Source organism: Sphaeramia orbicularis, chromosome 16 (genome assembly GCF_902148855.1).
Source record: "Sphaeramia orbicularis chromosome 16, fSphaOr1.1, whole genome shotgun sequence".
Lineage (NCBI taxonomy): Eukaryota > Metazoa > Chordata > Actinopteri > Kurtiformes > Apogonidae > Sphaeramia > Sphaeramia orbicularis.
In genome coordinates this window covers 57683639-57711465 of record NC_043972.1, presented here as the reverse complement: position 1 = coordinate 57711465, position 27827 = coordinate 57683639, and the positions used below count along the sequence as shown (strand labels likewise).

Below are 27827 nucleotides of genomic sequence, written 5' to 3'. Positions count from 1 at the left end.
GCCTCCTTCCCCTTCCAGAAAATAGGACTGATTCACAAAAGAAAACACTATTTACAACTATATACAATTTACAACTACACAGACACAGTCGAACACACACGATGACTGACAACCAGGAAACACACACAGGAACTCTGGGGAGTTGGCAGGGAGCAAAAAGAGGAGCTCCAGTTAATCCTGCATCTCCACTTGTTTTCAGTCGTTCCTATCTCCTCCTCCTGATCCAGAAGGAAATGTGGCTCCAGTCCAGTCAGTCGGACTCTCTGAGAACTCCTCCCTAAGTTAGCTGCGCATATAGATGCGTTCAAGTGAATAGGGTGTGGGGCGGAAAAGTCATACTCGCAGATGTCAATAGTCGTTCATGTGAAGGCAGCGTGGACAACCCAGACTCAGTGGGACACAGGTGACACATGGAGACAGCGTGGACAATTTGAATAAAAGAACGGCTCACAACTGCGAAGCGGTTTTTATCGTCACTTAAAACAACTCAAAAGACTCGAGTCGTTCGTGAACGTCACATCTCTAGTGTTCTCTGATGACGTTTACAAGCTGCGACGGAGAGTCCGACAGAGCAGAAGGATGGAATGGAGTCCGAGCCCACAGGTTGTGTGGAAATAAAGGTTCTCCGTGACCCTCTGTGGATAGAAGGAGGTCTGCGGAGGAGCCCGTATTGTTTTCAGGTGGATTTCCATGATGGAATGGAGCGAGTGTTGAGTTTGAGCAGTTGGAGACGGAGGAGTTGAACATGGAGCAGCATTAGTCCGGAGATAGCCCCAGGCAGCAGAGCCACAACCAGGAGGAGGAGAGTCCCACGGCAGAGTGAAGAAGTGTTCCACAGTCCGACTGGATAGAACAGCACAGGAGGAAACTGTGGAGGGAGGGAGGGAGGGAGGGAGGGGGAAACCGGCAACGGAGAAGAGAAACAGAGGCAGCAGGTTAGAACTATGGAGCACCCCCCCCAGAAGAGGAGGTATGGGCTGTTGTTTTTGGTTCGGTTTGTTTGTGAACACTTTAGCAGCAAAACTATTGGTGGAATTCATACCAGACTGGGTTTAGAGATTACCATGAATGATTTATTTATTTATTTATTTTTGCATATTTTTATTTTCTCCCATCTTTGTTATAAAAGCCAAGTGACCTGTGTGTGTGTGTGTGTGTGTGTGTGTGTGTGTATCAGCTTTTTAACTGATAAACTGGACAGAACCAGCCTGTGCAGTACTTCTGTATTTTAGGTCCAGGATCAAACAGAAGAAAACTGAATACTGATACGACCAATACTTTATTAGTTTTTAAAATTTCAATGGGTTTACAGGCGGCCTGTGGACTAGTCCATTCACAGCCACTAATGCGGGGGGGGGGGTGGGGGTGGGGTGGCTGGATCTGGATCAGCACAAAACATGGGATCCACTCCAGTTCCACTCCGCCGGTCCCCGGTCAGACCCAGCCCGTTAATGTTCGCCTCCTCCATGTTCAGTCCTGTGGAAAAGTCTCTGGTCCACGTCCATGTCAATACAAACCTAAATGAGGGCCATTATTTTTTTCCTAATTTCTGTGTTACACCAACTCTACTGCTTCTAGAACCTGTGGATTCCCACAGGTCAATGCGCTAGTTCACTTATAATGGGCAAAATTTCAAATGTCTTTAAAACACTAAGTTTGTTTCAATTTACTTCAAACTTGGTGCATATATAGAGGCGACTGATATGACATTAGCACACGCATAGACATGATGACATCAGCTGGATCAATGCCAAAATAAGCTACAATATGTGTGAGGGGCGGGGTTTGTTGTGCCTGGAACTAGAGCCCGACCGATATGGGATTTTTTGGGCTGATGCCGATACCAATATTGGGGGCAAAAAAAAGCCGATATCCGACATATCGGCTGATATATGAAATAAGAGCATTGATATACACAGGATATATACTGTACATGAACATAAATTCTTATAATACCCAAAATATGATGCAACACAAAGCAGAAGACTACTAAATTAAAATAAGGAACTTTAATTAGTAACACTGTCAACAAAAGGACTGTAAACAATAATAAATAAGAAGAGGCAAACTGTAAATGCAATGATAAACCAAAAAAGCACTCGGAGAGCGCAGACCTCCACCAAGGCAGATCAGTACCCCCCCCCCCCCCCCCCCCCCCCCCACCGGATCGCCATCAAAATTTAATCATTTGGTCCCTGTGCCCTTTCATTTCAACATTTCAACAGTGTCAACATTTCCTGAAATTTTCACCGAAATCCGTCCATAACTTTTTGAGTTATTTTGCACATGGACAGACAGACAAACCAACGCCGGCAAAAACATAACCTCCTTGGCGGAGGTAATAAGAAAAGGCAAACTGTAAACACACTGATAAATAAGAAAAGGCAAACTGTAAGTGATATAAGTAAATTTGTAATGTTCTTTGCTTTGCTGGTGCTGGAGCCCTGCCTAACTCTTGCCCTGCAGATGTTGCATCTAGCACCTGTGGAGTCTTTGGTGAAGTGGCTCCACACCTTACTCTTCCCCTCTGCCTGTGAAATGAAAATATATACATTTAATGCATTTTGGTTATTAGCATAGAATTTGATTATATAGTTGGCCATTGTAAAATAAAAACAAGTGGCTGCATTTAGCTGAAAGTGATAATACATAGGCTAATGTGAGGTGTTTTTAAACTAATACATGATGTGTTTTTAAAGGCTTATTCACAAAAACATCTTACCAATATCAGTTAGTCACATTTACTAGCTAATGAAAAGTTCCATCTGCAGCCACTGGGTATTTGCAAACAGCTCAAAAATAAATGCTGAAGCAAACATTAAAAAATGAAAAAAAAAGTTGTCTACAAACAAAATAAGAAATAATCAAAACATACATCACGTTATTAGACTTAATACAAAGGACAAAACTACATTTTATGTAACAATGGAGCTGCTTTCAAAACATGCAGTACATAAAATTATAACTAAATACATTACTTGGAACCTTTTCACAGTTATTTTAATGAAGACATGAACTTGTGAATTTATGAGCCCCGGTAAATCCTGCATGACAGTATGAAGTGAAGTGGGACGCTGTATAGTAGTCTGATATGAAGGATGGACATGGGAGTTAACCCTATTTGTTCTTGCTCCTTTGTGAGTAATCTGTTTTTTGTATGTGAGGTTTTATCAAATGTTGCTTGTCCGTTTAACATCGAGTATCTGTTGCTGTTTGAGTCAGTAGCTTTGCTTCTTTGAACTGGTGTTTTGTATTGCGTTATTTTGCAGTTATCGTAGAATTAGTATCAGTTATGCTATTGTTGTGTTTCTACTTTTATTGTTGAGATGATGTGATATGAGATGATGTAGACCAGCGGTGTCAAACTCATTTTAGTTCAGTTCCACATTCAGCTAAATTTGATTTGAAGTGGGCTGGACCAGTATAATTATAATATAATGATATATAAATAATGTCAACATCAAACTTTTCTCTCTGTTTTAGGGTAAAAAAGTAAAATTACATTATGAAAATGTTTGCATCCACAAACTATCCTTTCAAACAATGTGAATAATATGAACAAACTGAAAAAAAAGTGTAATTTTAACATTATTATGCTTCACTATCATATCATATCATTTCCACATGTACATTATAACTTACAGATCACAGTGGATCCACAAATACACAAAACATTTAGTAACAGGTGGAATATTATTAAAATTGCACTTACTTCTCTTAAGATATTTCAGATTGTTCATATTTGTTCAGGTTATTCAGATATTTTTGCAATTTTATACTTTGTTTTAGTTTAAATAGATGAAAACATTTACATTTACAAAGAGAAAAAGTTGGAGTATTTATAGGTTATTATGACCCACTTGAGATTGAATTGGTCTGAATGTGGAACCTGAACTAAAATGATTATTAATATCTTAGTGTAATTTTTGCATTTCACAAATTCATCCCAAGGGCCGGACTGGACCCTTTGGTGGGCCGGATTTGGGCCCCGGGCCGCATGTTTGACACCTGCGATGTAGTCTATTAGTAGATGGAGTTAGAACGTAATGTTTAGTTCTGGCTTCTTGGTGAACACCCCCCACACACACACACACACACACACACACACACACACACACACCCTCATTATACTTGTGATGTTTGTTGTAATTGTTGGCTTTCCTGGCCTTTGTCTCCCTGAACCCCCTCCTCAGCTGGTCCATAGTTAGGGAGAGGGGGGTGGGAGGTGACTGGAGGGGCAAATTCAGCTTGTTTGTCCAGTCCTGATCTCCATTAAATGGTGGGAGGTTGTTCCTCAATGTGTTCAGTGTGCAGCAGCGAATTTTGATGTATCGCCAAAGAAAAAGAAAACTGGTGTAATTCAAGTTTTTTGTCCAATCAGGACCAAACTTCATGTGCATGATAAGAGTTACACCCTGAACATGACATGACAATATTGAATCTGACACATAGTGCCGCTTATTGGAAATGATAAATTACATATTTTAATGTTTTAATGTACAGATTGAACATGTCCAACATAAATTTCCTCCAAACCTTAACAAGTTCATGATTTAAAATGTTCCAAGTGGATGACCTTCCATAACATCAAATGATCGTGGTGGTGCTGTGAGTTCTGAGGGTTTCTTTTATAAAATAAGAAATTGTTAAAACTCACTTGTACATTGCTGAATCTGTGTAGAATAAGACAATTAAGTTGTCCCATTTTCAGGCCCTCAAAACTTCCTGCAAACCTATAAAATATTAATTAAACCATTTCAGATACAATAGGGCCTTTGCAGCCGATTCTCAGCACTGGGGCTCTAATAATGTATTTAATTGGTCTAATTTAGTTCCAGTTATGTGCGGTCCTTTGTGATTCTGTAAGTATTGAAAGGATCTGCTGACACTGGAGATAACTAGACATTTTTTCTGGACATCAGTATTTCTGTTATTTGTTATTTTCTGGTCTCATACAAGAAACAAATCTCTTAAGGAGAAACCATCAAATATTGGTTGTCTTGAAAATGTCCTGTTGATCATGTAACTAGTTAATTTAGTCTATCTGCTTAATCTGGTTCGAAAGAGATGCGTTTGTTGTGTTCCATTCCATTGCATTTCAGTGACCACCTCTTCTATTTTATGTGTTGTGTTATAGAAAGAAGCCTAAGGTGGATTTTAAGTGAAACCTAAAAGTTGTATTTGGACAAAGACGAAGATCACCTGATTCCAGCAAACATGGATGACAAACCCACCTGTGACCAGTGTGGAAAGACTTTCACCACAAAAAATTCCTTAAAAGCCCACAAACGAATCCACACAGGAGAAAGACCTTATGAGTGTGACCAGTGTGGGAAGACTTTCACCCACCAGTCTAACTTTAACAGACACCAACGCATTCACACTGGAGAAAGACCATATGACTGTGACCAGTGTGGGAAGTCTTTCACGAGATTGATTCACCTTACAACACACCTACGCATCCATAGTGGAGAAAGACCATATGGTTGTGACCAGTGTGGGAAGACTTTCACCAAAGAAAATTCTTTAAAAACCCACCAACGAATCCACACTGGAGACAGACCTTATGAGTGTGACCGATGTGGGAAGACTTTCATCCAGCTGAGTCACCTTACAACACACCTACGCATTCATAGTGGAGGAAGACCATATAGCTGTGACCAATGTAGGAAGACTTTCGCCACAGAAAATTCCTTAAAAATCCACCAACGAATCCACACTGGAGAAAGACCATATGGCTGTAAGCAGTGTGGGAAGACTTTCATCCAAGTGAGTCACCTTTCAACACACCTACGCACCCACAGAGGAGAAAGACCATTTTTCTGTGACCAGTGTGGGAAGACTTTCACCAGATTGATTCACCTTACAACACACCTACTCATTCACAGTGGAGAAAGACCATATGAGTGTGACCAGTGTGGGAAGACTTTCACCAGATTGAATCGCCTTACAACACACCTACGCATCCACAACGGAAAAAGACCATATGACTGTGACCAGTGTGGGAAGACTTTCACCCAAATGTCTACCCTTAAAACACACTTGCGCATCCACAGCGGAGAAAGACCATATGACTGTGAACAGTGTGGGAAGACTTTCATCCACATAAACAGTTTTAAGATACACCTACGCATCCACAAAGGTGAAAGACCATATGGCTGTGACCAGTGTGACAAGGCTTACATCACATCTCGTGACCTTAAAAGACATAGAGCCATCCATTCTGGAGAAAGACCATATCACTGTGGTCAGTGTGGGAAGACTTTCACCAAAATGCAAAACCTTAAAATACACCTACGCATCCACACTGGAGGAAGACCATATGAGTGTGAACAGCGTGGGAAGACTTTCACTCAAATGTGTAGCCTTGAAACACACCTAAGCATCCACAACACAGAAAAACACCAAAACAGTTTGAGTGTCACAGATGTGAAAAAAGATTCTTGCCATACTCTGCTTTCTCCTATCATCAGGACAGATGTGAATCATCAGCATCTGGATGAAAAAGTACCTCAGCATCAGATGACAAGAAGAAACGCAGTGTCTGAACCAGCAGCACCAACTTCTTTTGACAAGAACATCAAACTTAAAAACCTCCAGATCTGGCTCCATAGAGTCCAGATGTGAAGACAAACACCAGACTGAAAGCTGTGTTTTGTTGTCCTCAGAGTAAAGAAGTGTGTTCTAATGCACCACCTTCACACAACAGTGACGTTACAGAACCTTAACCTGCTGCAACGTGTAAAGTCCAACAAGTGGAGGTCAACAAGGACGTGGTTTCATTGGGGATAGTACTTCTTTATTTTGAAGAATAAGGGTATATATTGTATTTGATTATTATTAGTACTATGTTTATCATCATCAATCATCATTATTATTGTAACTATCACAAACAATATTGCTATTATTATAATTTGCCTATTATTATTATTATCACTGCCATATTATTAGGGACCGAGCTGAAAGGTAAGGCCCTCTCACACAGTGAGAGGCCTTGCCTGCAAGCAAGGCCCTATTGTTATTCGTTCGTTTTTTTCTTTTTTTTTTTTTCCGCCGTCACTTTGAACTGGATTTTGACCCCCTAAACATGCTCAAAAACTCACTAAATTCAGCACACATGTCAGGCCTGGCGAAAATTTTGATAACATGAAAAAATTAACCCCATAGGTGCCAAAATGGGCTCTCTAGCCACCTATTTGAAAAAATGGCAAAAGGCAGTGGCCAGTAGGAATGTCTTACAGACAGGAAACTACTGCCAAAATTTTTGTTGGATGATGCTCTACAAATCATTCACTGACACTTATGACCTATCTCCAACAGGAAGTTCGCAATATGCCTTTCAAAATAAAATTTTAAAAACTAACTCCGATGACACCGTTTGTCGTATTGACTTCTAAACAGCACCAAAAGATAGAGTGAACCCTCCTCAAAAAAGCGGTCTCGTACTTTTTCCAGAACTGTCTTAGTTTTGTTTTTAGAAGCCCACAAAGTTGTGATGTTTAGAACTCATTTTTCACTTTGCAGTTTTTCCTGACATGTGACATATCTACACGTTCACGGGACTCACCACAATGCTCACATGCAAAAATTTTTGAGATAGGATGTACAGTTATTGAATTATAACAATTTGTTTGTTTTCATACTTTTTCCAATTTAGACTGCCATTTGACCCCCTTAACATGCTCCAAAACTCACCAAATTTGCCATGTATGTCATGGCTGGTGAACACTTTCATACAATATCAAATTTAATCCCTTGGGTGCAAAAATGAACTCTGTAGCGCCACCTATGTACTAAAAAACACACAAAATCTGCCCTAGCGGCCAGTAGGAATGTCACAGAAACATGAAACAAATGCCAAAATGTTGGTCTGATTGAGCCGACAAATCATACACTGACACTCATGAGCTAACTCCAACAGGAAGTTGGCAATCTGCCTTTGAAAGTTACTTTACGTTTCTGCAGTTACTGCTTATTCATTTCAGACTTTTGAATAAAAAGTTATACCTCATTCAATTCCCACAAGTCTGCAGAATCCAAAAGTGAAAGAATTTTTCAGATACGACCTACGGTTATGGAATTATAGCGATTTTTGAAGACTATGTTTACCTTCACTTTTCACAATGACAAAGTCCCTATAAAACTCTTCCTGGTGCACATTTGGAAGTGTAAGTCATTAGTGCAGTGGTTCATGTAGCTGCCTATGGACGAAGAGGACCCTGGTTCAAAACCCAGACAATCCAAAATGTTTTTTTTTTTTTTTCTTTCTCCATTTTAAAACAGGTTTTACTGCATTGTATTTTGGATATTGGAAATTTTGCACACATTCAAAAGTACACGGAGTACATTTTTTCAAAATAAAACCCCAATTACCAATAATACAAAATGTCTATTACATAACTTCTTTTCATTTTTATGACCAAACACTCAACTGTTTGTACAATGTTTCTTCATTCAAAAGTACTTTTTCTCACAGACACACATGCTCACACAATAGGGTTTTTCCAAAATAAAAGCCTTAAATGTGGTAAATCATCACTTCAATGCTCAATTATTCATACAATTTCAATTCATTTTTCTAACTGATTCTTTCTCTCACATACAAAACAAATGCACATACACACAGTAGGGTTTCCAAAATAAAAGTCTCATTTAAAGGTGATGGTGGTTTCAGCAGAGGGTCACTGGTGTTCTGTACAGATGTAAGGAGGACAGACACTAAAGGGTGGGAACTGGTATGGGGACGGAGAGGTGTGAGTGGAGCTGAGGTGTGGATGGTCACGGGAGGCGGATCGCGGGGGAGGCGGAATGCCCGGTGCGAGGTCCCGCCCAATGCTGCTTGCAGCTTTAATTATTATTAATACTTTGAAATATTTAAGAAAAGTGCAAGAACATAAAGAATCCAACTTGAAATATATTTACTGATTTACAAGAATATTTACAAGAGCTGCTTTCAATGGGGACACTACTTCTATTGACTTTGTGGACGTTTAATCAGTCACTTGTTGTGATTCTGTTGCTGGTTGGGGTTCACACCTGTTCATTGTCCTTTCCATAGTTGTTCTGTGCAGTTTAAGTTCATACCCCAAAATGTTCTACTCTTTTTTTTTTTTTTAACCCCCAACTGTGTGTGTGTGTGTGTGTGTGTGTGTGTGTGTGTGTGTGTGAGAGAGAGAGAGAGAGAGAGCGAGAGAGAGAGAGAGAGAGAGAGAGAAAATTAACTGTTGCATAACCTGAAGAACACCATTGGTTGAAGGTGTCAGAGTCCTGAATCCATGTAGTTTTTCATCAGTCATAAACAACATGGTGAACATCATATGGATGAGACAGAATGACTGATGAACTGGTAGTGGTTTAGTCCCAAACTGAGGCCGACAACATGAAGGAGATCACATTCCAGTTGAGGAGGAAGTTCACCACCAACAAAGGACACATGACAGACTGAGTGTCAGACACCAGTGCTTCATCTAGTGGTCCAATCTGGTACTGGTCCGGTCCAGTGTTTTCCTTCATATCAAACTGGTTTCACATTTTTACACTGGTCTGACCCTGACCTGCAGAATGGCTTTGATTTAATTGAAAATGTGTTGAACTGCTGATGAATGTGTGGTAACGAAGAACCACTTCATGTATCAGAAAGTTCAGGACATCAATGGAACTGATTCAAACATTTTGTCATGTTCTGTTGTTCTATGTTCTACTTTATTGCCTTGTTTTATTCTAATTCTAAAGTGGACCTGAAACACGAGACAGAAGTATTTACCATAATCACCCTTTAACGGCATTGATTAATTGATTGATTGATTGATACCCTTATAATATTAGTTCACTTAGTTTTGTATTTTTTTTATCTTTATGTTCTGCCTCTTCAGTTCTCTGTCTTATCACTGTAAAATTTATTTTTTTCTTACATGCATTTTGTTGCCCTTTTGTTATCCGTGGACAATGAGCATATGATCATTTTCGATTATATTTCATAAACTGGACAATGTTTATTATATAATGAGGTAAATATTCTTAGGAACTTGTCATATGTGAGGTTAAGATATTTTTTTCTGTGAATTATATCCCAGTTTTACTCCAATAATTCATGTTTAAGTTTGTTTATGGATCCCTCTGATTTTACTCATCTATATTCTGTTTGTTTAACTTCCAGTGGCTTGCAAAAGCATTCATACCCCTTGAACTTTTTCACATTTTTTCATGCTACGACCACAAACATAAATATGTTTTATTAGAATTTTATGTGAAAGACCAACACAAAGCAGCATACAATTGTGAAGTAGAAAAAAAAAGATACATGATTTTAAAATTGTTTTACAAATAAAAAACTGAAAAACTGAGTTTCCCTCAGAGAAAATGGGGCTGAAATACTTTTGCACACCGCACTTTTCAGTTTTTTATTTGTAACATAATATTAAATTCATGTATCATTTTCTTTCTCCTTCACAATTTTATGTCACTTTGTGTTGGTCTTTCACATAAAATTCCAGTCAAATCTATTTGTTTGTGGTCGTAACGTGATAAAATGTGGAAAAGTTCAAGGGGTATGAATACTTTTGCAAGTCACTGTATTTCTGCATGTGATGTCATAGACTGTGAACACTGGCAAATGGTCACGAATGTTATTAATTAATAGTTGGCTTATTGTATTATTACCTCCGCCAGGAGGTATTGTGATCGCTTTGCTTTGTGTGTGTGCGTGCGTGCGTGTTTGTTTGTTTGTTTGTTTGTTTGTTTGTTAGCAAGATAACTCAAAAAGTTAGACAGATTTTCATGAAATTTTCAGGAAATGTTGATACTGGCATAAGGAAGAAATGATTAAATTTTGGTGGCGATCGGGGGGGGAGGGGGGCACAGGGGCCCACTGATCTGCCTTGGCGGAGGCCTGCACTCTCTGAGTGCTTTTCTTGTTATCAGTGTCATTGGTGAAAATATTATCAGTGACATTGGCACAGTGTTTGAACTACCCTACCTGGTGTTTGTACACCTGAACTACTTTACAAACAGGAGCTCAGCTCCTTGACTCAAATCCACATCAGAACAATGTAAACAACAACAACAAAGTGTAAACAATAAGTGTGAACCAAATTAAAGACATTATCCCTGAAATAATAAAACAGTGTCATCCTTTGTGGGTTCGACTGCCTCTCCTTCTGATCCTTTGGTAAATTTGAGTTAAGGACGACAAGTGACAATTGTGGCAGGGGGCGCTAAGTAAAGAAGGGGGGATGCAGGGATTAGGGAGGAGGGTATAAATTTGTCTGCAGGAAGGAACAGGTGTGTGGCTGGTGGTTCTGACTGGAGGAGTGAGGCGAGTGCACACCTCCGTCCATGCTGGTGTGCAGGGAACCGAAGGAACACTGGTCAGCTGAGGCCCTGTTTTTAAATGTGTCTGTTGTTCGGAAGTGTGTGACATGAACTGTTTTTGTTTCAGACTTGTTTCCCTGCTGAGGTGGCAAATACTGGAAGGGAACCATTTGGACAAACCTGGTATTTTAAACTTTGTAATAGAATCTGCAAACGGTTGTGTATTTTCATGGATTTAATAAAGTGTTTAAGATTTGTATTTGTGCTTTTTACAGAGGCATGGGGGTTCTGTCAGCTGTTTGTCTTGCCATTGTTTTTGTGTTATTAGTTGGTTTGTTTTTTTTTTCTTTGTCTAGTCCGCCTGGCAGGTGAGCTGGTAACGGGCAGAAAAGATCTGGGAACTGCCCCTGGGGTGGACTAGTTTTCTTTCCTTTTTTGTTTGTTTTACCCCCTCCCCTTAATAACAGTGCTTAGGTTGAATCTCAGTTAGGCTGTCAGGGCAGGCATATGGTGATGTGGTTAAGTTTGCAGTGATACAGACGTGTGTGAGAACCTTAAGCATGTTAAAACACAGAATGAGTTAACCCTTTTGTAGTGTACACAAGAATGATGTGTGTTATTGAACCCCTGCCTTGTTATGGACATGTGGGATATGAACTGAACAGGTTAAAGTGGGCCTACCAACTGTCAAGCAGAGCTTTGGAATAAAACTGTTCAACTTTAATTCCTTCACTGTCATTTTTGATGCTAATTACCTGTGGTGGGAGTAACATAATGTTAGTCCTGTCTTAGAGAATCCTCTTTCAGATGGAACTGATGTTCCCACTAAACAGAGTTTCTGAACCATGTCTTTGGTAAGGCTGGGGTCCACGAGGGCCCGGCTTTTCCACCTCATCAGAGGATCTTCATTTATAGAAGCACATGCTCCTCCAGTTAATCCCGCATCTCCATTTGTTTTCAGTCGTTCATATATTAGATATAATAAATATAATATAAATATATTAAACGAACCTAAACTCCCTAACCAAAAACAGGAGAAAAGGTGGAAACAAAAAAAGCCTCCTTCCCCTTCCAGAAAATAGGACTGATTCACAAAAGAAAACACTATTTACAACTATATACAATTTACAACTACACAGACACAGTCGAACACACACGATGACTGACAACCAGGAAACACACACAGGAACTCTGGGGAGTTGGCAGGGAGCAAAAAGAGGAGCTCCAGTTAATCCTGCATCTCCACTTGTTTTCAGTCGTTCCTATCTCCTCCTCCTGATCCAGAAGGAAATGTGGCTCCAGTCCAGTCAGTCGGACTCTCTGAGAACTCCTCCCTAAGTTAGCTGCGCATATAGATGCGTTCAAGTGAATAGAGTGTGGGGCGGAAAAGTCATACTCGCAGATGTCAATAGTCGTTGACGTGAAGGCAGCGTGGACAACCCAGACTCAGTGGGACACAGGTGACACATGGAGACAGCGTGGACAATTTGAATATAAGAATGGCTCACAACTGCGAAGCGGTTTTTATCGTCACTTAAAACAACTGAAAAGACTCGAGTCGTTCGTGATAGTGATGGGTCGATGAGGCCTCATGAAGCGTGTCGACACAATGACACACTGTGTTGATACTGTGTTGATACTGTGTCACTGAATACTGACACCTGCTGGACCTTAAAAATCCCTACAGGCAACCTAGTGTACAGACTCAACTGACACTGATTTAATGACCTAGTATATACAATAATATAATTTAAGTCATTGTATTTTATATTGTATTATTTCATATCTTCATTTAAATTTAAAATATCTTTGATATTTTTAGATACAGTTAATAAATAATGTGAACATGTATCATAACATGAAAATCTAAGTGAACGTGTTGTGAATGAGGATGCTTGTGGACTGGGATTTTTTTTTTATTTTTTTTTTTACAAATTTTTATTCAAAAAAATAAGCCTTTCCAAAGTTTTGGCCTTCAGCCGATTTCGCTTTTTTGATGCAATTTCTCCAGCTTTAGAAAATAATCGTTCACATGGCACCGAGGAGGCTGGTGTGCAAAGAAACTGTAAAGAGAGCTGAAACAGGTGAGGGTAATTTCTTCTTTGACTGTCCCAGTATTTCAGTGGATCACTGGAACGGGGGATGTTGCCTTCTGACATGTATCTCTGGACCTCAATTATTGCATCTGCTCTAGTGTTGGTGGTTTGCCTGCCGACTTCATTGTCCAGATATTGCCACAGGTTGTCTAAGAAACAACAGATGGGTATTTTAGTACATGATTTGCAAACAATTAAATGCACAAATAAACAGATAAGGCTGAATAACATGCCTGAAGTTGTTGCTGAGGAAGGTCCAGGCTGTGGCTGGGCTGATGTGTGGCCCATTAAAGCAGCACATTCAGCTCTCAGTCTACTTATTGCTTCGCTACATTTGTTGGAACTTCGGAAACCGAGTGATTTAAATCTTGGGTCAAGAAGTGTTGATAGTGTCAACACAGTCAGTGACTCCAGATTGGAAGCAGTGTCAGTGACACCACGCCTAAGGTGTTCATGTAGTTGTATTGCGCCAGGTGTGTGCAAATTTGAAGCATTATGCTCAAGTGCATGATAAAGCATTTTCATCATCGGGATGACCTTGGACCCAGAAACTCTCTTCTCTTCTGACAACTCCACTGTGGCCTGATAGAAAGGAGCAAACACAAGCAGTGTCTCTGCTCTGACTGTGCGCTCATCTGCTGTCAGTGGAGTAATGTTAGTGCTGAGCGAGGCAAGAGTATATACCCACACTGGTTCCTTCTCATCATGTAGACTTGATAGCATCTGATATGTGCTGCTCCAGCGTGTTGGTACCTCATTGATTAGTTTTAGGGTTGGCCGTCCCATCTGTTGCTGCACTTGAGCGAGCTTCTCTTTTGCTGTAGTGCTTGATCTAAAGTAGGAAACAATTTGCCTGGATTTGTTTCTTATTGCTGTAAGTGTTGGTATTTGATCACATGACTTTTTTACAAATAAATTAAGAGTGTGTGCGATGCATAAATTACCAATACAGCGACCGCAGAGAAGTTGTAAAATGCCTGTATAGGCCTACCTGTGTTCATTCCTGGTGCAGGCCAGTTTGTGTCCTCATTTTCATGAAGTGCTCTGTAGTGCCTGAGCATTGAAGATGTGCTTTTGTTTGTGTATGATAGTTCTGTTTGACAGATGGGACATTTAACCTGCAGTAAAATTAAATGAATGAATAAAACTTACTTTAATTCACTGAATTAATGTTAACTTTGAAATGGATTTTAACTCTGACAGATCCAGTGGAAACTGAGGATCAGGATGAAACAAGTAAATAGAAAAAAATACCTTCGTTGGCGAAATATGATCAAAGTGATCCCACCTGGCCGAAACCTTTCTTTTCCTGCTGGGCTCCATAGTGACAAGATAGAGGGGGGAAAAAAGCGCTACTACAAATGTTGGCAGTCGTTTGGGATACATCCCGGTGACAGATGCGCTTCCCTTTAAACACAGTTTGGCGACACAGTGACACAGCGACACAGCAACTGTATCGGTCACGTGACTTTCTTAAAGCGATACGCGCACTGACACGGGGTTTGCTCCATGAGCTCGACGTCTGTGCCGACGCATCGGTGTTGCCGGACCTATCACTAGTTCGTGAACGTCACATCTCTAGTGTTCTCTGATGACGTTTACAAACTGCGACGGAGAGTCCGACAGAGCAGAGGGATGGAATGGAGTCCGAGCCCACAGGTTGTGTGGAAATAAAGGTTCTCCGTGACCCTCTGTGGATAGAAGGAGGTCTGCGGAGGAGCCCGTATTGTTTTCAGGTGGATTTCCATGATGGAATGGAGCGAGTGTTGAGTTTGAGCAGTTGGAGACGGAGGAGTTGAACATGGAGCAGCATTAGTCCGGAGATAGCCCCAGGCAGCAGAGCCACAACCAGGAGGAGGAGAGTCCCACGGCAGAGTGAAGAAGTGTTCCACAGTCCGACTGGATAGAACAGCACAGGAGGAAACTGTGGAGGGAGGGAGGGAGGGAGGGGGAAACCGGCAACGGAGAAGAGAAACAGAGGCAGCAGGTTAGAACTATGGAGCACCCCCCCCAGAAGAGGAGGTATGGGCTATTGTTTTTGGTTCGGTTTGTTTGTGAACATGGAATTCATACCAGATTGGGTTTATAGATTGACATGAATTATTTATTTATTTATTTTTACATATTTTTATTTTTTCCCATCTTTATTATAAAAACCAAGTGACCTGTGTGTGTGTGTGTGTGTGTGTGTGTGTGTGTGTGTGTGTGTGTGTGTCGGCTTTTTAACTGATAAACTGGACAGAACCAGCCTGTGCAGTACTTCTGTATTTTAGGTCCAGGATCAGACAGAAGAAAACTGAATATTGATACGACCAATACTTTATTAGTTATTAGTTTTTAAAATTACAGTGGGTTTACAGGACTAGTCCATTCACAGCCACTAATAGGAGGGGGGGGGGGGGGGTCTGGATCTGGATCCGGATCAACGGAAAACACGGGAGAACTGGGTCTGGTTCTTACTGTGGCCCAGTTCCACTCTGCCGGTCCCCGGTCAGACCCAGTCCGTTAACGTTCGCCTCCTCCATGTTCAGTCCTGTGGAAAAGTCTCTGGTCCACGTCCATGTCAATACAAACCTAAATGAGTCCATTCTATTTCCTCCTAATCTGTGTTACATCAGTAAACTTAGTCAAATCATGTGAATGTGATGAAGTCACACAGTGACATTACTGTAAAGCCCTTTCAAACAATTATTTAACATCATTATGAATGCATTTTTTTCCACTATTGATTTCAATACAAAACAAAATGAGGGCCATTATTTTTTTCCTATTTTCTGTGTTACACCAGTAAACTTAGCTCAGCTCCCCATTTGATCAACTCTACTGCTTCTAGAACCTGTGGATTCCCACAGGTCAGTGCACTAGTTTGCTTATAATGGGCAAAATTTCAAATGCCTATAAAACATCAGTTTTGTTTCAATTTACTTGAAACTTGGTGCATGTATAGAGGCGACTGATATGACATCAGCACACACATATGTAACAGATGAAATCTGCGTTGTGTAGTAAACGGCACAGGTGAACTCCAAGCTGAATGTGTTTTTATTCTGACAATAGACAAAGAAGTGAAATCATTCAACTGTCCAGCAAACCTGGCAATGCTGGTGCTAAAAACTATAGAAACACACGTGTTAGCATACACATAAGCATGTTTCACAAGCAGGTAGCAGTCTGTTTACTGGACAGATACAATAAACACAAAATTCTGTTCTGACACAAAGATCTATTAGAGTCTAGGTACATATGCATGGAAATAAGAATAAACATGCAAATAAAATAATCAACTACCAGAATATTACTCAGCATCAAAAACTCATGACCTACCACATGTACTGGCAAGACAGACTGGGAAGAGCAGAACACGTCATTCCCACAACTATACTACTGTCTTTAAGTAGTAGAGTTAGTAAAGTTGTGGGGCGGCCAGGGCTCAGGTGGTAGAGTGGGTCGTCCAATAACCGAAGGGTTGGCAGTTCGAATCCCGCTCTGTCCGTGTGCTGTTGTGTCCTTGGGCAAGACACTTCACCCTTCTTGCCTCCAGTGCCACTCACACTGGTGTATGAATGTGTGGTGGTGGTCAGAGGGCACAAATTGGCAGCCACACTTCTGTCAGTCTGCCCCAGGACAGCTGTGGATACAGATGTAGTTTACCACCACCAGAGGGAGAATGTGAGAGCGAATGAATAATGGATCTATAATGTACAGGGTGGGGAAGCAAAATTTACAATATTTTGAGGCAGGGATTGAAAGACAGTGTATTACCAATTAGTTTATTGAAAGTCATGAGAATTTATTTGCCACAAGAAAATTTACATAATAGAAAATGTTTTTATTCTATGTGTCCTCCTTCTTTCTCAATAACTGCCTTCACACGCTTCCTGAAACTTGCGCAAGTGTTCCTCAAATATTCGGGTGACAACTTCTCCCATTCTTCTTTAATAGTATCTTCCAGACGTTCTCGTAATAGTTTTGCTCATAGTCATTCTCTTCTTTCCATTATAAACAGTCTTTATGGACACTCCAACTATTTTTGAAATCTCCTTTGGTGTGACGAGTGCATTCAGCAAATCACACACTCTTTGACGTTTGCTTTCCTGATTACTCATATGGGCAAAAGTTTCTGAGAAGGTATGGATAATAGTGTTAGGTATGATTATGACATCAGTATATGTTTGGTTTCAAAACAATTGATGTAGTGCCTGCTGAGAAAAAAACAACTAAATGTTCATTGTAAATTTTGCTTCCCCACCCTGTAAAGCGCTTTGGGTGTCTAGAAAAGCGCTATATAAAATCCAATCCATTATTATTAAAGGGACAGAACACTATTTTATCACACAACTCAATGGCAAGTGGAAGCACCAATCCTGTTACACATAAACATGATGACATCAGCTGGATCGATGCCAAAATAAGCTACAGTATGTGTGAGGGGCGGGGTTCGCTGTGTCTGGAACCACTTTTTTTCCCTCCAACTTTATTAATCAAATTCTGGCTTTACATTCAAAAGACTTCCACAGAGAAAGACTATTTTCCAGACTGAGCCTGTACAGCATATTTAGTATATATATCAAAAAATAAAATAAGTAACTAAAATAAAAGTCAGAGGTCTAATCATAAATCAGTACATTCAGATTGTTATAAACAGTCAAGGCTTGTTTGGTTTGGACACATTTCAGTGTTTTTAAAGTTGGTTATCTCATTCATATAAACTAAGAACAGTGGGTGGCTCTTCATGAATCTGCATCTGTGGAGAAACTGTTTGACAATAGTAATGTAGGTGTTATAGATCATTTCCTGTTTTTTGTTTTGTTTTATAACTCTATACTTCATGTCTTTGTATTCCAGCTTGGGCGACTGAGTGTCCTTTTCAGATATCCAGTGTTGAAATGCTTCCCAAAACACTCTGGTATAAGTGCAGTTTAACAACAAGTTGTTCTAAAGTCTCAGTGTCAGAGTTACAGAAAACACAGTTTTTTTTATCGATGTTGAATCTTTGTCTCAGAAACTCATTACAAGGATAGATATTATTTAAAGCTGCGTATGACTTTTGTCACCAATTTTTCATCAGATCTGTCAAACCTCAGTCGTAGCCTAAGTATCACGAATCCATAAGTCTTTCTGTGATTACTCTCCTGAATCTCTTCCCTCACGGTGAAAAATTTCAAAGTGTACTCCAACACAAACAAACCATAGGTTTCCAAGCAGAGCTGGGAGGTAACTGGGGCATTTTCAGAATTGTGTCATGCATTGTGGGAAGTGGAAGTTCACGCAGCTGCATTATGGCCGCAGCGGCCTGGCAGGAAAGGCACAGCTGGAGATCAGCTTCCCACAATGCATGGAAGTGATTTAGGTGCGTTAGCACGGGAAGACTTATGGATTAGTGATAAGGAGGTTATCACTCAGGTTTTATAAATCTGAAGAAAAATTAGTGATGGAAGTCAAACGCTGCTTTAAATATAAACTTCCAGTTTTCCCACCTGTCAAACACAATCCAATCAGCATCCAGATCCTGGTCATGGCAGGTACAGGGGTTGGACAAAATAATGGAAACACCTTAAAAAATCAACAAAATATAATTTAATATGGTGTAGGTCCGCCTTTTGCAGCAATTACAGCCTCAATTCTCCGAGGTATTGATTCATACAACTTGTGAATTGTTTCCAAAGGAATTTTAAGCCATTCTTCAGTTAGAATACCCTCCAACTCTTTTAGAGACGATGGCGGTGGAAATCGACGTCTTACTTGAATCTCTAAAACTGACCATAAATGCTCAATAATGTTGAGGTCTGGGGACTGTGCCGGCCATACGAGATGCTCAACTTCATTAGAATGTTCCTCATGCCATTCTTTAACAATTCTAGCTGTATGGACTGGGGCATTATCATCTTGAGGTGAAGGTGTTTCCATTATTTTGTCCAACCCCTGTACCTACCTTTTCCAGCAGGATTTTTTTTCTTGTTTGTGTGACTTTGTTTTTCTTGTGTATGTGTTTTTTTTTTTTTCTAGTGTGCCTTTCTTATTCTTGTGTACTTTGCAATTTGTTGTTGTGGTTTTTTAGTTAAGGGCACAGTGGCAACAAAAAACAAACTGTTATAACTAGTGCTGGGCAGCGATTAAAATTTTTAATCGCAGTTAATTGCATGGATTTCTGCAATTAATCTCAGTTAATCGCATAGTTATATTAGGGGGGGAGTTGCCAGCATCAATCAGTTGCCAGTATTGCCTTTAAGTGATATTTCAGACTTGAAGTTCTCTGGCGATTAAAAAAAATAATTCCACATGACAGTGCTTCCAAACAACTTTGTCCTTCTCACCCCCACCATCTGAAGACATTTAAATTGAGAATGTCCATGGAGCAGACCGGTACTTTTCTCCATGTTTATGTCCACACCAGTTTATTTCTGCTTGTGAGTGATTGACAGGAGTCTTAAGCCCACTAATAAGTACTAATACTAATAAGCCCAGTAATATGTGATGTTCAGTTGTTCAAAGCAAGGAAAGGGGGCCCTCTAGTGGTCGGAATAAGTTGCACTAACATATGTTTTATCCTTTTGGTGTTACCGTAGTCAGTTCGGACATAAGGCCTAGGAAAAAAAATGTTGTGTTTCCGGTTTCAGTCCTGAAAAAATTAGGGTAGGTAGGTAGGGATTCTCTTTTTTTTTTTTTTTTTTTTTACACTTTGGCCCAAACTCTAGTGATCCAACTAATACAATGCAGTAGAACATAGTAAAACTGAAATGTATGGAGACACATCACTCAGTAAGACAAGTGGAGTCACATAGTTTCCAGTTATAACATTTATTCAGTCTGTTTCCAATTCAAAACTGCTTGTCATGTGTATTGACGGATAATTTTCTCTCCAAAGTTGAAATGTAGCTACTGCAAATTTCTGATTCCAAGTTCTATATCCTAAGCAGTTAACCTGAACCTGCAACAAACATCAGGGACTAAAACTAGTACAACAAGACTAGAAAAAGAGTCACTTTAGAAAAAGAGTCACTTGTGAATTGGTCTCTGACAGACGTATTATTTACGGATCAAAAGTCATTTTCTCCTTGGACTAGTCCATGTTGTCACAAAGTGATTGTCTGCTTTTACATAACAATCATTGCAGCATTTAGAACAATGACGTAGTTTTTATCTTCATTTTCGATTATTTTGACAATTTTTAATCAGTTTACAGTACCTAATGACATAGATTAAGACCATATCGTAAGCCACACTTGGCCACTATTCCCCACACGTACCTCCTCTAACAATGGAATGCGCCACAGTCACATGACCTTTGTGTGCCGGGGGGGGCGGAAGAAAATAAAGAGGTGATACTCTTTGAGCTATTTTGCCCGCCCAGTTGAGCTATAATTTGTCAATGGAACAGATTTTACATTATGCACAGGTGTTGGGTCACACATGTTACTTTGTGAACCTACGATGTCCCGTCCTTCAAAGAATGTTAATCAAATTACCGCGCATGTCGCACGCCAGCAAACAACACTTTGAAACCCCTAGTGTGAAACCCCCAAAGCCTGGCGCGACTTGGATCTGTTCCAATCCTATTAATTAAACCCAGATGTCATCGTTGAACCTTAGGCTTGGTGGATGTCTTTATTTAACCTTTTCTGTTACACTAGGAGTAAGCAGAGCATGTTAGAAAACCTATTCTACAACGTTTCATCACTCTGGTGTCAGATCACAAAATTTATGTCCCCTGCCAGCAGCCCACCCCAAAAAAAAGGCTAGGGTCGGCAGGTTTTTCTAGGGTCGGTCGGGAAACCGGAAACACAACAATTTTTTTCCTAGGCCTAAGAGGGAACTAACAGACACGTTTCTTTCACTCTGTTTGTATGGCCCCAAAAACGTTTGCCTGTGAGTATTTTATGTTCAGTTGTTGTAAGAATGAATAGTATCAAATATCTCTGATGTGAACCTTTGTTGCTGGATAAAAAGACATTGTAAATCTTAAGTTAATCTGTAAATGCGAATCATTAGCGTGTCTATGGATTTTCCCATTCAAGTTAGCATCGAGCTAGCAATCTTTTTCCCATTCATTTAAATGTATAATATCATGTAAATGTACTAAGGCAATGAACAGGACTGAGACATATTTTGTTTGTATGTTACAGTTTTGCGGTGAGTCTCAAGTAAAAGATTTGGAGAGAAGTTTTGGGCGTCCGGCTTTTCTTGGTAAACCTGTTGTCTATCTGCCGAGCTAATCGCTACACGCACACAAGCAGGGGCAGAAGAATAGGAGTTATAATTGTACTGTCCTCGCTAAGACGTCTGTACTTAGTCTGAGCTAGACAGCGAGCTAAACTCTGAGTTGACAATGCAAGATATGTCCTCTTTGAAGTTTGCAGCTTTAATGTACATACTTGACATCATGCAGATTGACAGAGTGAAACTATAAAATAAAGACAAAATAATTCAATTAGTTATGTCTATTAATGATATGCATATTCAGGGAGAATGCACAGATGTAATTATTATAAACTTAAATTGACTGCTAATACAACAATCCCATCGTAAATAAGTAAAGGTTAGTTCAAAGGCTGGCATATTTACCTAAACACAACCAATGAATTTACATAAACTTAACATGAGCCTGCATAAAGAATTAGCAACCCATCTGCGACTGCTAGCATAAACAAATTAGCTTAAACATGTTAATAACACATTGTAATAAACATCCAAAATAACATCATAAACCTGTTTCTAACGGCGCATTTGCATGTGAAATTATTTAGCAAACAACAGAATGATTGATACATACAGGCGTTGAACTGCAGGAGTTACACAAAGTTTGATTCAGCATTACTTGGAAGGTTCACTCGCTTTTCTCCTCTCAGCTACGTGCAAAGTTCCCACAGAGCACCGGCGCTTGGTTCTACAGTGTGTGGAGCGCCAAAATACAAGTATGAGTTTCAAAATAAGAGTCCATATGTATAAATGAACTAAGACTGGCTTGAAAGGCAGAACGGCATTAATGGGAGATTTAAAAAAATTGTCGGTGTTATTTAATGAATGCGTTAACGCAGTAATAACACGTTAACTTGTCCAGCCCTAGTTATAACTCAACAATTTTTAATCCAATCAGCACCAAACTTAAGATAAGACTTTATTTCTCCCACCGTGGGGAAATTTCACAGTTAACAGCAGCAACAAACTACAAGTAATTGCAGAGAAAAAGACAGGTAGAAAAACTAGAAATGTGTAAAAAATGAAAATATAAAGAGAAAAAAAATAAGAAATTTGGTATTTATGTAAATATTCATATAAAAAATAATTTCATTCATTCATTTTCTGAACCCGCTTTATCCTACTAGGGTCAAGGGGGTCGCTTGGAGCCTATCCCAGCTACTTACGGGTGAAGGTGGAGTTCACCCTGGACATTTCACTTGTTCATCGCAGGGCTGAACATATAGAGACAAACAGTCACTGTCACATTCACACCTATGGGTGATTTAGATGAACCAATTAACCTATCAGAGCATGTCTTTGGATTGTGGAGGAAGTCAGAGTACCCGGAGAGAACCCACGCAGACACGGGGAGAACATGCAAACTCCACACACAAAGGTCCCACCCCCGTCGACTGGTGTTGGAATCGAACCCAGGACCTTTTTGCTATGAGGCACGAGTGCTAACCACTGCACCACCATGTTGCCCAAAAAAAAAAAAAAAAGAATTTGAATTAAAAATGTATATTATTTACATATTTACATTATCATGGCTTTACATGTATGAGTGGGGGCTGAAACGTTCGTAGCCTGACCAAGAAGGAGTTATTGCACAGCAATGAAACTTGGCATACATTAAATTCAGCCTTTCCGGATACTAACTGCATGGTTTCCTTCCAGATAAACCCACAATGGATGAATAATTTAGGACTTTGAAAAGTAGTCCTACAGACTTTTTATGAAAATGCTTGCTTTTCACCCCTCCCTCGTTCTCCCTACCCCTCTTGAATTCAGCTTCCCAGTTCTGCACAGTTGGTAAAGCTGGAGCATCATCCCCTTTAGCAACCATGTCAGCATGAATGTCCTTGGGGGCTAACCCCTTTTTCTGCAGACATTTGATAAGACCATGGTGCCACGGATGGTTTACAAAATGTCTGTAGTACTACTGTTAAAGTCCTTAATTATTCATCCAGTGTGGGTTTATCTGGAAGGAAACCATGCTATTAGTATCAGGAAAGGTTGAATTTAATGTATGCCAAGTTTCATTGCTTTGGAATAACTCATTCTTAGTCAGGCTATGAACTTTTAAGCCCCCCCATGTATGTTGAACATCTGCATCTCAAATTTGGTCAGAAAAGCCTTAACAAGTTGATAATTCAATCCATTCAAGTTGGTGACCTTATGTGACCTCATGATCATGGCAGTGCGATGAATTCTGAGGTTTTGTCATGAAACAAGAAATTGTTTCATAAACTCATTAGTACATGATTTAATCTGCATCAGTTTTCACTTGAGTTTTATTGAGTTTTCTCTATTGAGTTTTCTTGCATATTCAGGCCCTTAAAACTTCCTACAAAACTATAAAATACTACTACTTCCAATAAGAATTATTATTATTATTATCATTATCATCATTATTATTATTATTATTATTATTATTATTATTAATAACAACAATAATAATAAAACCATCACCATCAAATATTGGTTGTCTTCAAAATGTCCTGTTTATTACCTAACTAATTAATTTAGTCTATCTGCTTAATCTAATCCTGAAGAAATGTGTTTGTTCTGTTCCATTCCATTGCATTTCAGTGACCACCTCTTCTTTTTCTTTGTGTTTTGATGTAGAAAGAAGCCAAAGGTGGATTTTAAGAGAAACCTAAAAGTTGTGTCTGGCAAAGATCACCTGATTCCAGCAAACATGGATAGAAAACCCACCTGTGACCAGTGTGGGAAGACTTTTGCTGACATGAGTAACCTTAAGAGACATGTACGCATCCACAGCGGAGAAAGACCACATGAGTGTGATCAGTGTGGGAAGACTTTCACCCAAATAAGTCACCTTCAGGAACACCAACGCATCCACAATGGAGAAAGACCATATGACTGTGACCAGTGTGGGAAGACTTTCACCACAATGAATAACCTTAAGATACACCTACGTATCCACAGAGGAGAAAGACCATATGACTGTGACCAGTGTGGGAAGACTTTCACCCAAATGAGTAACCTTAAGATACACCTACGTATCCACAGAGGAGAAAGACCATATTATTGTGACCAGTGTGGGAAGACTTTCACCCAAATAAGTCACCTTCAGGCACACCAACACATCCACAATGGAGAAAGACCATATGACTGTGACCAGTGTGGGAAGACTTTCACCCAAATAGGTCACCTTCAGGCACACCAACACATCCACAATGGAGAAAGACCACATGACTGTGACCAGTGTGGGAAGACTTTCACCACAATGAATGACCTTAAGACACACCTACGCATCCACAGCGGAGAAAGACCATATTATTGTGACCATTGTGGGAAGAATTTCACCCAACTAAGTCACCTCCGGGCACACCAACGCATCCACAATGGAGAAAGACCATATGACTGTGACCAGTGTGGGAAGACTTACACCCAATTAAGTCACCTTCGGGCACACCAACACATCCACAGTGGAGAAAGACCATATGAATGTGAGCAGTGTGGGAAGACTTTCACCGACATGAGTAGCCTTAAGAAACATCTACGTATCCACAGTGGGAAAAGACCATATGACTGTGACCAGTGTGGGAAGACTTTCATCAGAATGAATGACCTTAAGACACACTTACGCATCCACAGAGGAGAAAGACCATATTACTGTGACCAGTGTGGGAAGACTTTCACCCAAATAAGTCACCTTCAGGCACACCAACGCATCCACAATGGAGAAAGACCATATGACTGTGACCAGTGTGGGAAGACTTTCACCCAAATGAGTAACCTTAAGAGACACCTACGCATCCACAGACGAGAAAAACCATATGACTGTGACCATTGTGGGAAGGAATTTACCCAGCTGTCTGCCCTTCAGACACACCAACGCATCCATAGTGGAGAAAGACAATAAAACTGTTACCAGTGTGGGAAGTCTTTCAGAGTCTTGTCTGCACTATTTTCTCACCTTCATGCTCACCACAAGAAGTTGATGTACCCATGTGATATGCACAACGATACCCTGGTCATCCATCTTTGTGTCACCAACAAGTGTCACTGACAAACTTATACTGGAGAGAAACCTTACCAGTGCAGATTTTATGACAGATCTTTAATAATGGATTAGATTTATATAGCACTTTTTTATGAATGCATACTCAAAGCGCACAGACAGACATTCACTCTCACATTCCCCCTCTGGTGGTGGTAAACTTAAACTGGGGCAGACTGACGGAAGCGTGGCTGCCAATTTGCGCCTACGGCCCCTCCAACCACCACCAAACATTCATAGGCATTCATACACCAGTATGAGTAGCAGCTCTGGAGGCAATGAGGGTGAAATGTCTTAAATCTTTTATCACAGGTTCACAATGTACCAAACGTGAATGTGTCAAAAATTTCCACGAAGGACAAAAACTTAGCAATTGTACAAAAAGTAAGGCTCTAGAAACTAGTAGAAACAATCAGTGTCATAACACCAAAACAGTTTGAGTGTTAAAGGTGTGAAAAAAGATTCTGGTCATCCTCTGCTTCTCCTATCATCAGCACAGATGTGAATCATCAACATCTGGACCAAAAAGTACCTCTGCATCGGACGACAAGAAGAAACACAGTGTCTGAACCAGCAGCACTGACTTCTTTTGACTTCTTTTGACTTTGTGGACGTTTAATCACACACTTGTTGTGATTCTGTCGCTGGTTGGGGTTCACATCTGTTCATTGTTCACTAATGAAACCAGCTACTCCTGTAACAATTTTCCACAGTTGTTGTACATTTTAACTTCATCCCCCAAAATGTTCTACACTTTTTTTAACCACCAACTGTGCATGTGTGACTTAATTGTTTCAAAACCTGAAGTAGAATATGGTTTTAATTTTAATGCAGATAATAAAATTAAATTGTGAGTAAATTGTATGAATATCTACAGTAACACATGAGATGCATCGTGAAAATAAAAATGGTATAATTTTTCTCAAACAAACTGTACTTTTAACTAATGATAAAAAGTAGATCTATTCTTCTAAGAATTACACAGTTTATAGTGTACCTGGTTACCTCTGACAATAGCTGTGCAGTAAGATCAAAAATGTTTTCACAATATGCAGTTTCATGTCCTTAGGAAACATAATTGTAAGAATTAATGTCAATTTTTTTCCAATTTAAAGATAGGCTTTTGGTTCTAAAAGACTTAAGAAGAAAAAAACACAGTAAAAGTCATATAAGTTATAATAAGGATGGATGCATGATTATCAGAAAACACTCAAGATCCTCTCAGCCCATTATTTGGTAACATTTTGGATGTTTATAAAATGTCAGTGGTTGATTTTCACCTGTTTTGTTTACATTTACAATTGAATTTATACTCACTCAAAGATGGTGTTATTTAATGCTTGAAAACAGTCAAATTATGCTCCTTTTGTCTATGAAATTAAGCTTTTTTTTTTGTCTCCGTGGCACATAAGAGGTAATACATAAAGGTTAGAAAAAATAATTTAAAAAAAAAAGCATATCAGTATCGTCACAATGGTTATTTGTCAGCCCATACTTTTGCAGTTGCTGTGGTCTTGGATTTTGTGATTTACTGCTAATTTTGTTCATTTTTATGCATCAAGAAAATTAGTGTTAATTTTGTTAACCAAATTACATATGATTTAGATTAATAAATTGAGTTCAGTCAGGTCTTATATAAAAGATGAAAACACTTAAACAACTGTGAACAAAATAAACCCTAAGGCCTAAAGAGAAAGTGTAAGTCATGATAAATAAATGTAAAAATATATAAAATATAAAAATATATCATGATAACGATTTTTTTGTCGTCCAGATGTATTGTACTTAGTTGAATTTACTGTTAATGTTTTGGATTTTTCTTTGTATTAACGTACTTATGAAGTGTTACCCACATGTTGGAGTTAAAAACTGTGGGAGTAAATGACTGAATTGTCGACTGTTTTTCTGAACCCTGGCATAAATAAAGTCGTCATCTGGGTTGGATAGTGGACTCCGACATCCAGCTCCGGCTCTGGTTCTGTTTGTCTTTGGTTCACACACACCCTTTAACTCCTGACAATCAGTGGTGAACGTTCTGAATGTATGATTTATTTGAAATATTCATAAAAATGTAACCGTTCGCTCCATAAGAAAAATTTCTTAACATGCTCTGGTAAATGTTCATTCTGTCTTCGAAGTATAAATGTGAAAATAATTCATTTAACAGACAGGAGCAAGTTCCCCTGCTTGACTAGTTTCAGCTACTTCCTGTG

General features: G+C 39.5%; 2 protein-coding genes and 1 long non-coding RNA gene across 4 annotated transcripts in view; 2 read left to right on the top strand and 1 right to left on the bottom strand.

Moving 5' to 3' along the window:
- The first annotated feature begins 284 nt into the window (after positions 1–284).
- LOC115436272 (zinc finger protein 665-like) lies at positions 285–26072 on the top strand. Of its 2 annotated transcripts, XM_030159078.1 has the most exons (5): positions 285–935; positions 5138–6216; positions 24781–24864; positions 25033–25257; positions 25426–26072. In XM_030159078.1, exons 2-5 carry the CDS (start codon positions 5218–5220, stop codon positions 25474–25476), a joined length of 1359 nt encoding a protein of 452 aa, XP_030014938.1. In that variant the 5' UTR covers positions 285–935; positions 5138–5217; the 3' UTR covers positions 25477–26072. The 2 variants fall into 2 exon arrangements, 1 of the variants encoding a protein (XP_030014938.1); XR_003937794.1 differs by lacking the exons at positions 285–935; positions 24781–24864; positions 25033–25257; positions 25426–26072 and adding an exon at positions 8948–9750 and having other exon boundaries at positions 5134–6773.
- LOC115436334 (uncharacterized) lies at positions 13250–14795 on the bottom strand. Its single transcript, XR_003937803.1, has 4 exons — positions 14661–14795; positions 14398–14524; positions 14160–14238; positions 13250–13555 (listed from the first exon to the last, which is right to left on the bottom strand). It is a non-coding gene; the product is annotated as an uncharacterized LOC115436334 (long non-coding RNA).
- Positions 14975–27827, top strand: part of LOC115435843 (zinc finger protein 208-like) — a 99984-nt gene continuing 87131 nt past the window's right edge. Inside the window, exon 1 of the mRNA XM_030158455.1 lies at positions 14975–15393. The gene's annotated coding sequence lies outside the window, so the exon portion shown is untranslated. The remainder of the gene's footprint in view (positions 15394–27827) is intronic.

What these genes read in the sequence shown, in the direction of transcription:
- LOC115436272 (XM_030159078.1), top strand. Translation starts at nt 5,218, where the DNA reads ATGGATGACAAACCCACCTGTGACCAGTGTGGAAAGACTTTCACCACA. An exon ending in ACCTTAAAAGACATAGAGCC is followed by an intron (nt 6,217 to 24,780) that starts ATCCATTCTGGA and finishes GCACACCAACAC; the next exon opens with ATCCACAATGGAGAAAGACC. An exon ending in GTGGGAAGACTTTCACCCAA is followed by an intron (nt 25,258 to 25,425) that starts ATAAGTCACCTT and finishes GAATTTACCCAG; the next exon opens with CTGTCTGCCCTTCAGACACA.